General features: G+C 40.6%; 1 protein-coding gene across 1 annotated transcript in view; it reads right to left on the reverse strand.

Annotated features, from left to right (window-relative positions):
• Positions 1-2,525: 2,525 nt before the first annotated feature.
• Positions 2,526-10,557, reverse strand: part of LOC140247909 (dual specificity calcium/calmodulin-dependent 3',5'-cyclic nucleotide phosphodiesterase 1C-like) — a 46,322-nt gene continuing 38,290 nt past the window's right edge. The window contains exons 4-5 of the mRNA XM_072328110.1: positions 3,751-3,867; positions 2,526-2,780 (exon numbers count right to left, since the gene is read on the reverse strand). Coding sequence (XP_072184211.1) covers positions 2,526-2,780; positions 3,751-3,867 — 372 coding nt within the window. The remainder of the gene's footprint in view (positions 2,781-3,750; positions 3,868-10,557) is intronic.

Consider the following 10,557-nt stretch of genomic DNA (forward strand, 5'->3'; position numbering starts at 1 on the left):
GAGTACAACTGTTTTCCAAAGAAATTCTCAGCACTACAAATGATATTAAAAAAATATATAAATACAGACTATATAGATATATTCTATAGGGAAAACAAGAAAATAAATACAATTAAATAAATGAACAAACTACTTTCTTCAAAAGCATGATGAGCAGAAAGCAGAAATTCTAAGCCATCAGAACTCAGACTAAGGCAGTCAGCTGACAAGGTAAGGAATTATATTAGACACTGTTCAATGATGACATTCAGAACGAATCAGCAAAGACATTACATGTAGGAGCTCCTTGAACTATCACCTTCTGTCTTCTGTAGCCAGCGTTGATGTGTCACAGTATTTGAAGGACATATGTCCAATGAAGGGCTACAAGGATGGAAAAGGATCTAGAGGGGAAGAAATATGAGTAGTGACTGAGGTGCCTTGGTTTTTTCAGCCTATAGAAGAAAAGCCTGAGGGGAGTCCACATGGCTTCCCAGGGCAGGCTGAAGAAACTCAGGATATTCTGTGATTCTAAGATTATATTTCCTTTGGCTGCCTACAGAGTGTTATGCTTTGTTTCCTCATCACTACTGTCAGGCACCAGGGTGACTGCACTTGCAGCTAGCCAGGCAGTTGGGTGTTAGTGAAGATCACTTGACCCCTCAGAACACTCTTGCCACCATCTTGGTGAGGAGACCCCAAACATGGGATGAAGAAGGGGCTGGACACTACACAGGTCTTTGCACCAGTCCAGCCATTCTACCCGGAAAGCAAAAGGCTCAAGTGAACCACTCCCAGAAAAGCTGTCCTCAAGCACCTCCCCACTCTGACTGGCACACCAGTCACAGAGCAACTCATGGGGAGAAGGTTTGATGATGAACTAATAGAGGTGGATGAAGATGATGAAGAGCCTTTAGAGTGAATCCACCTCCCTGTTAAACTGCTGATGTCACTATCTAGTGTTCCGAGCCCTGCAACTTCCATACCTTGCTGCAGAGCACCAAGAGGCAGGAGACACACTTAAGAGCTCACCATGTAATAATGGATCCTCCTCCCCACAAGAAGATCAGGCTGATGGGGAGGAGACAGCCAATGGAAGTGGCTGATCCTGTGGAGCCCATAGAGGTGGATGAACCTCAAAATGAAGAAGAACCAATGGAAGTGGATCCACCTCCAGAAGAACAAGAACCAATGGGGAACAATGTTACACTGCTGATGTCACTGCCTAGTGTTCCAAGCCCTGCAACTGCAATACCAGTGGTAAAGCAGCAAGAGGCAGGAGACATACAAGCAGCTCACCATGTAATAATGGATCCTCCTCCCCAGAAGATGATCAGGCTGATGGGGAGGAGACAGAAATTTCAGCCAATGAAAGCTGATGATCTGGTTGAAGTCCATGGAGGTGGATGAACCACAAAATGAAGAACAACCAATGGATGTGGATCCACCTCAAGAAGAAGAAGAACCAATGGACGTGGATTCACCTCCAGAAGAACAACCAATGGACGTGGATTCACCTCCAGAAGAAGAACCAATGGACGTGGATTCACCTCCAGAAGAACAACCAATGGACGTGGATTCACCTCCAGAAGAACAACCAATGGACGTGGATCCACCTCCAGAAGAAAAAGAACCAATGGACATGGATCCACCTCCAGAAGAACAACCAATGGACGTGGATCCACCTCCAGAAGAAGAAGAACCAATGGACGTGGATCCACCTCCAGAAGAACAACCAATGGACGTGGATCCACCTCCACGCGGGCCAAAGACACAGCGCACCATCAGACTCTGCACCATCAGAAATTGGTGAGCAATAGATTGAAAAGAGGTGCCAAACTGGGTTAACCAACTCTCAGGCCATAGGCCCCAACTCCAAACACTGCCATGTTTAGGGTGCCATGGAACACTGGTACACAGCTGATGTCATTATCTAGTGTTCCGAGTCCAGTGGATAGAGCAGATACAAGCAAGAGCTGCACTTCAGAGCTCCCCACACAATAATGGTGCCTCCTCCCATCAAGAAGATCCACCTGATGGGGAGGAGGCAGAGGGCCATAGAACTAGATCCAGTTGAGCCCATGGAGGTGGATCCACCTCAAATAGAAGAAGAACCCATGGAGGTGGATCCACCTCCAAATGAAGAGGAGCCCATGGAGGTGGATCCACCTCCAAATGAAGAGGAGCCAATGGAGGTGGATCCACCTCCACGTGAAGCGAAGACACAGCTCCTGAGAAGCCAAATTAACATCAGAAATTGGTGAGTGATAGATTGAAAAGAGGTGACAAACTGGGTTAACCAACAAATGATTACATTTTGTATTCTGGAGAAAGCTTAGGTGATTTGTTCCTTCACAGAGAGGGAAGTGAAATCCCAACAAGATGACTTGCTAGACTCAGCCAGGAAATCAGTGGCAGAGGGGAGAATTCAGCTTGGGTTTTTCACTCATCCTCACTCCAATCAATTAAAACAGTTACCCAAATCCTCACCTAGATTCTTCTAAATAATCCCAAATGCCTACTTTCATTAGCACAGACATTGCAATTTACAATTTTTCTGCAGTACAGATGGGTTCTGCTGTGGATAACAATAATCTCTTTACCAAACAAAACCTACTGCCATTTCCTTCTGTATTAGGGAAGCCAACTCCTGTATGTACCACGACACCTGTCTTGAAAAGGAGGTAATGGACTGTTTGTGTCACATCTGCAGCATGCATTAGGTTGTGATAAGGATTTTTGTGTTTGCTGTATCCAACCTCCAGAGCTTCCACAAAGGACACCAGGGCAGAAATGGGGATCTAAGAAAAGAAGCACACAGTTACAAATGAAAGAATCACATGCAATAGCTAGCATTTGGAGATCATTTTCAGAAGAGGCTCCAGAGAGCAGTTTCTATGGGTCTGTCTCATCCCCTCACAATAATGTAGCATGTATCTCTGCTTTACTACTCACATTCCGGAGTTTGTAATGAAATGCATCACATGGCAAGTCTGCAATACTCTATGGTGAGGAGTGTTATGGCAGCTGCATGTGTATGCAACAAGCAGCAGGGATTCTCCATTGCTTTGCACCAACTAAAATACCCTAAACCTTCATATTTCTACAGTCAGAGTTGCACAGCCATTTCCCTCTTGAGTATGTATCCTGGGGCAATGCAATTCTCATCAGTAATCATCTTCAAACTTTTCTCACCAGGCGACAGAAGATCCTGAAGGAGGCCAGGAGTCAGAGAAAGTAGGAGTCCTGCCAGAGTAAGTGTCAGCAGAGAAAGGGCAAATGAAATCTTTGGGTGGGGAGAATGGGAAATATCTCAGAGCAGTGCTCTGTGACCCAAATGTAACACTGTTCCCAGTTACAAAGGAGCTGTTCAAAGTAAAAGATATGGAGTACACCTTTTACTCCACCTGAAGTAGTATTTGCATTTTGAAACCCATAGCAAGCCAATTTTTCCTTTTTGGCTTGCATGCTTGAGACTCCTCAGAATACTGGGAGAATGACGCTATCATTCCCATTGCATTTCACTCTGGAACTCCACCTGCTTCATGCTGCCCTATTACAATCAAATGTTCTACTCAAATGACATTTGGTCCTGGTTGCTGCAGAAAGATTCTCTTCCCCCTTTAGGGGAAATGACAGCGACCACAAAATCTTCACAGACACCTTCAAATGCAGCTGAAATCACTGCAGTCTGAATGGAACAGAGCAGAATAAGAATGAAATAGAAGAAAATGCAAGATGGAAAAAGAGACCCATCTTGTAACTACTGACCTTGAAACGACTGATCAGATCATAGCGTGTGAGAAGTTCATAGAAAATGAATTTCAGTGCATGATCTCCACTGGCATCGTTTAGTGCAAACACATCAAATGACCACTTGTCTACATTCTGCAAGAATGAATAGAAAAGAATGTTAATCTGATCACCCATTTTACCATTATAGTTCAATTTCTATTACTTTATGTCCACAAATTGAGGATGAGAGAGTATAGATTTTATTTACAAAATTCTCCATTTCACTTAACCAATACAGAATCTAATTTACACATCAGTATGGCACGACTGACATTTAAGAAGCCACTGTTCAGAAAGCTTTTGTTGCTTGCTTATTGAAGTCACAGCAGTTCAGCAACTGGACCAGCATAATCCTGGTTTATCTTTGAAACTGAAACGCTGAGATGGGCACTAGCATGCTGGCCTGTGGTCATATTTTCATTACATGATGCACAGTGAACCAGCATAATAAATATCTTGAGCTACCCTGCTTGACCCAAAGATATCTTAGTTCCTTCTGATTTTTGCTGCTTTAATTGCCCAAAGACAGAATGATTCTCTTTTTTAATTGCATTTTTAATTATCTGTAATTTTTTTTTTTTTTTTTTTCTTAAAGATGAGTGAGTTGGCAGGGGCTTTTAGAAAACTACAGAACTGGAGAAAATCATAGTAATGCTGCATTAGATGCTAACAATGGTATGAGCAATGACCTTTATAACATAAATATCTAATTGCAGTTGAGAGAGTTACGGTTAGCTGTAAATGGTATACTAACACTGCAGGGTGCTCAGTCAAGAGACGGAAGAAGACAAGTTCAATTCCCAGCTCAAAAATCTAAAGTATAGTGTATTAACTCTCTTGCAGAAGGCTGAATTCCATTTCAGCTCCTATGGGTGGCAGCGTGAGCTGACAGTGCTCACTATCTATAAACAGAATGCACCTTGATCTCCAAAGAAGATGTTCCCAAAACACTGTGAACCTTTCACTCCTACACCTAGAAACAAAGAGAAAAGGTGTTATAGCTAGAATAATGATATACAGATCAATTTCACAGCTTCATCTGGCACAGGATCAACTCTGTGTCTCTCCTGGCTGTCAAGAATTCTGATCTGCTCCTTTCAGATACAAATCCAAAGGACCTGTCTCTAAATGATATATTGAAAATTGACATCAGTAAATTTTCTCCCCTGTTTTTATTTTGTCTCAGTTAAGGAAGCAATAGAATTTAACTCTTGCATATATATTACATTTATATAATAATACATACAATATATAATAATAATTTACTTTTACAATTTAAATTTATTATATAATTTCCATTTAAATTCATATTTATTATACAATGTATACTTATTAATAAAATTGTTTACTTTTGGTTCCTATGAAGTTGAAAGTAATGTCTCAACTATATTTGAAATGTACTGTATGAAATGTACAGACTGTACTGTAAAACAATCTTATCTTGTAGGAATAAAAGATTTGTTCTTCTTTATCTACTTTTTCTTGTGGTAATGTGCAGCACTATCTGCTGCAATCTCTTTCAGCAGATAAAACTTACCAAACTGCAGAATTGTGAAGTAGTGCACCCAAATTTTCTTTTGCAGTTAGACACATGGATGCAAAGTTTCACAATAGAGTCATTTAGATTTCTCTGAGCCACCTCACTGCCTTCTTTTTCTGGGCCCCAAAAATACAAGGCACCTCACAGCTGGTAAACAGTTGCAGAGCAGCGAAAGACAGTGGCAAAATCTACCAGAGAAGTGGGCTTACCTAGGAAGAACAATGGATCCTCCCCCCCTAAATAAGCCAGGGTTGATGGGGAGGAGATTTGATGATGAGCTCCATCCATTCCTGTCAGGAGCAAGTCACCTATGACAACCACCCTTCTGTCCTTTCATGTGGAGGCAGTCTCGAGGCATGGGGTCAACCGCTTCACCAGAGGCAACCTCACTGGTGGACCTCTTCTAATGCAGTGTGTACAGGGTAACACAAACTTAAATACTCTTTGTCAGGAGTGTTCTCTGGTTCAGATTACACACTCTCTTTGCCACCATACTGCAAGGCACAGAAACAGCCTGTTTTCTAATAGTTCAATGCTTGGGAAGAAGCTGATTCAGAAGAATGACAGTTCCAGCTTAAGGAACAGTATAACAAATCTAATGCCTCAGAAAAGAAAGGAGACAAACATTTCCCAGAGACAAATGGCACCTCTCACTTGGCTCCAGCTCCCACCTTCACCCCATGCTGTCTAAGAACTGTTCATTTAAGGAAAAGTACAAATTACAAGGGCCAGAGGTCATCCACTGCTGCTTTGTTCTAAGTCAGTCTGGAATATAGTTTCCATGCCATCTGCCATTTACTGGATTTTCGCATCTGTTTTTCCCTAAAACTAACACTGCCTCAAAACCTAAGGACTGATGAAAACATGGAAGGGAGTTTTTAGGAGTGACGTCTGAAAAATTTTATTTATCTTGTCCTTTTCATCCTTATTTTCTTCTGAAAGGAGAATCAATCATAGGCTAACTACAACAGAAAATGCTAACATGCCTATCTAAATATAGAATTTACATCATCTACACTCATTAACTTGACATCTTAGAGTGACTCTTCCTCAGCACTGCACAAGGAACCCTGGCATGCCACTGACCCTTGACAGAGAAACTTCTTTTGCCACTCTAAATATGATTAGCATCTTCCAGCATTTTGAAACCCCTCTACAATCACACCAACCTTTACAGGGGGCAGCAAGGATGATGTTCACATCAGCCATCTGTCATAGTAGATACAAATCCCGGACTCCTTTGGGCCTTGGAGACTGTAACAGCCTCAAAGGTTTCACTCAGCAATATAACAAACACAGATGGCTTCCCTTTTGGACCTGCTGTCTTGGACAAGGAAATGATATTCTTAAAGTGAACCTTCTGTTAAAAACACTTGAGATATCTAAATGTCTGAGTCAATGATAAACACAATATACCCCTTAAATCAATATATTTGTGTGAATATTCTTCTTCAACAGGCATATCCAGCCTGCGGCCTGCATGCCACTTGCGGCCCAGCTCAGCTCACACATGCGGCCTAAGCCCTGCTGCTCTGCCTCATCATGGTAGTGGCTATGCCCCAAAGTACCGATACTACAGATACAGCTCAGTTTGCCATTTTCATTGGAGGTATTGATTACAAATATAATGTCACTGAAGAAATGGCCTTTTTGGTGCCTCTGAAAGATACAATTATATCTACTATCTATATGAAGCAGTAACAAAACACATTAAAGCAATTTCCTTTAACCCTTATCAACGTGTCTCGTATAGCTACTGTTGGAGTCCCAGCAATGGCTGGTAAAAGAGTGGGACTTATAAAATTAACAGAAGATTGGGTAACATTTGATGAAATATCACTGCATCGGATATCAAGAAAATTTATGTGTAAAAGCTTTAAAAATTGACAATTTCACACAAATCTTCATCAAAGCTGTGAATTTAATGAAGTCCAAGGCACCAAATCATCTCCAATTTTACGAGTTCATTAGAAGTATGAATGCTGATTATGGGGTCTTCATTTACATTTTTTGAAGGAAGGTGGCTAAGCCAGAGTAAAATGCTATAAAGAGTTTATGATTTGCAAAGTGAAATCAAGTTCTTTATGGAATCAGAAGGAAAATTTGTGCAAGAACGCTAAGATTAAAAACGGCTCACAGATTCAGCATTTTTGGTGGATTTGACTGCTCATTTAAATGAGTTAAACATGCATCTTCAGGGTGAATTTCACCTTTTCTGTGCTATGTTTCAGACAATACCAGCATTTGAAATGAAACTTAAATTATGGAAAGCTAAAGTTATGGCAGACAATTTCATGTGTTTTGATACAGTGGCTAAACAGAGCCATGTGAACAATCAAAAATATGCAGCCATGCTTTCCATTTTGATGAATAAATTTGATTACAGATTTCAAGACTACCAAAAAAATCATCATTTTAACGTATATTTGCAACTCTATTTTTAGGCAACGTAAGTACATTACTTGCAAATTTTCACATTGAACATATAGAGGTACAATCAGACATTGAACTAAAAAAAATTGGTCACACCTCTTTACCAGACTTACACAATCCTTCTTTTATCAAAGAAAAATATCCATCACTTTACAGTAACACCTTATTCATGTTGTTACTTTTTGGTGGTATGTACATTTGTGAACAATTACTGTCAAGGATGAAGCACATGAAGAGTAATATTTCATCAAAAGTCTCTGATGAACACCTTGAGAACTCACCAAGAATGGCAACCAGTCAAACATCCCACTTGTTTTATGTTTTTATTAATTTTTTTTGTTGTGTTTTTTTTGTTTGTTTTATGTTTTAATAATAAATAAATAAGCTTTTTTACTTAAATACATTACATCTATTACACACTTTACATGTTGCCCAAGGCAATTCCTGTTTACTCGGTGAGGCCCAGGTAAGCCAACAGTTTGACCATGTTCTAGATAAAAGGAAAATGCACTTTTAATCACTTGTCTGGAAAGCTAGTCATATTGAGGCCAGGTGTCAATCTATTGCACTTTTAACCTTCCCAGCTGAAAGGGAAACCACCAAAGACAAATGTTGTCTGTACATCAAGCAATTTGATGAAAAAAATTAGCACTTTGCATTGATCTATTGATCCAACTACTCTGGCTGCAAAGTAGCTTATTTAATCAACCAATGACAACACTTACAAAGTGACCAGTTAATTAAATGAGTTCTTACAGTTCCTTAATTCTTCAAGTATAAACTTACTTGGGGCACATATATACATGCAGGTGAATTAGCACAGGCTTTCTTTATAGTACAATATGCTTTCACACAGAAACAAGCAGTGCGGGTTAAAGGTGGGCCTGAGCACATCAGGCTAGTGTGAAGTGGACATAGTATTAGCTTGGCTGTAGCACGCGTTAAAGCAGCCACATCCAACCCACAGCCCAGCCCAGCCAGCCCTATGGCCACCATCATCAAGAAACTCAGTAACAACCAAACCACTGGAGCAAAACAATTCCTCTTTTCTCAGTGCAGCCCAAGCAAGCCAAAGGTTAAACAGCTCGGACCTAATGAATCTGTTCTTCATTTCCACCTTCCTTTATCAGCACCTCCTATTTTGTCTGAAAACAGTGCCAGCCAAACTTGAACAGACTTGAACATAAGCAGATGAGTATTAACCTCCCATGGCCACAGTGAAACCTCTCTGTAACTGATTACACACTAGTTTATAACGCCTTTCATGGCCTTCTGCAGTAGGTTCTGAATATTCTGAGGTGAGAAGTATGGCCTATTTTGAACAGTAGACCACCTCATACCAATGCTTGTGCTCACTCTTGCCTCTTCTGAAAGAGTTTTGCATGAAGCCTTGCATCAGTTTTTGCAATAGGCAAAATTTCCTGACCATAACATTCATTAAAAAAAAAAAAAAGAAAGTGTATTTTAAAGAGGACTAGTACAGAAGTCTTTCACGGGATAACAATTTTAATGATGGTACAGAGACAGGAGCAGAAAATGAAAAAACACAGACCTCAGCATTTTAAAGGCCTTAAGCAGTAGCAGGTTTGTTGGCTTCAGTTTTCCTTTGGCAAAGCTGAGGGATCTGCTTGGAGAAACTCCCACCTCCACAAGTGGGATTTTTGTTTTATATAATATTTCTAAACAAATAAACAAAGAAAAAACAACACCATGCATTATGAATCAAGGTATAGTAACAGTCTTGCTCACCCAGTATTATCTCAGAAAACAGACCTCAAAACCTCTCCCACCAGTCCTGTTTCATATATCCCATATGGTCTGGCCCAAGCAGAAAGCTCACGGATGCCAGAATGAGCATCACACACATAAGGAACAGAGCACTGTCTGGCTTCCTGTTCTATAAATTCAGTGTTTTAACTGGATCATACTGGACTGGCACAACTGTTTTGGTTTCAACTGGGACATATTCAAAGTGAGTTTGCTGTGAGCAAAATTACAGATGGGAAAAACCTTGATTAGCTACCACAGGACTGAAAAGTCAGCTGTTCTTGCATTGCAAACCAACTGAAAACCTACTATGTAGCAACAAACATAACATCAAGAGGTACCATTAATCTTGCCAAGGAACATTCACTTTCTCATGCTATGCTAAGAAGCGTCAGTAAACCAACTTCCCTGTATAGAAAAGTGCCCTTTGGACACTGAGAACTTTGACCCCTAAACTGCAAAACAAGCCAAAAACAAATAGAAAAGTAACTTGCACAGGTAGCTAGTAGCTATATATACATGTGTGTGTGTGTGTTTATCTGGCTTCTATTAGATTGTCCCCTCCTTTACTGTCTGTCAAAGCTGCACTGCCTGTCTTCTAAAGCAGTAGCCTGGAAAATTGTAGACATGCTTATACTTAATTACAAGATGAGTTCCCCAAGTGCTGATGGGAACACTGACATAGAAAGGAAGGAGGTTAAAGTGCAGACTTGTTACAAGCTCAGACTATTTTCCAGGCTGTGCTTGTGAAATAACTGAGCAGGAAGAACTGGATGGGGTCCCAGCCTTCTTATAAGAAGGACAAAAACTGTAAACATTTAAAAGATCAGATCTGGGCATAAATCCTCCATCACACCATTAATGCGCAAGACCCTCTGGAAAGACCTTTGCTATTGCAGTATGCTTTGCAGCATCGTGTGGAACCTGACAAATGTGTGAGGCAAAAAAGGGTTGGATGTGTGATCCTTCTGAGAGTGATAGGACTCTTCCCTTGTGCTTAAAGCTTTCCTCTAACATTCCCAAAGCAACTGTGGGATCTGGGG

Source organism: Excalfactoria chinensis, chromosome 2, assembly GCF_039878825.1.
Source record: "Excalfactoria chinensis isolate bCotChi1 chromosome 2, bCotChi1.hap2, whole genome shotgun sequence".
Taxonomy (NCBI): Eukaryota; Metazoa; Chordata; class Aves; order Galliformes; family Phasianidae; genus Excalfactoria; species Excalfactoria chinensis.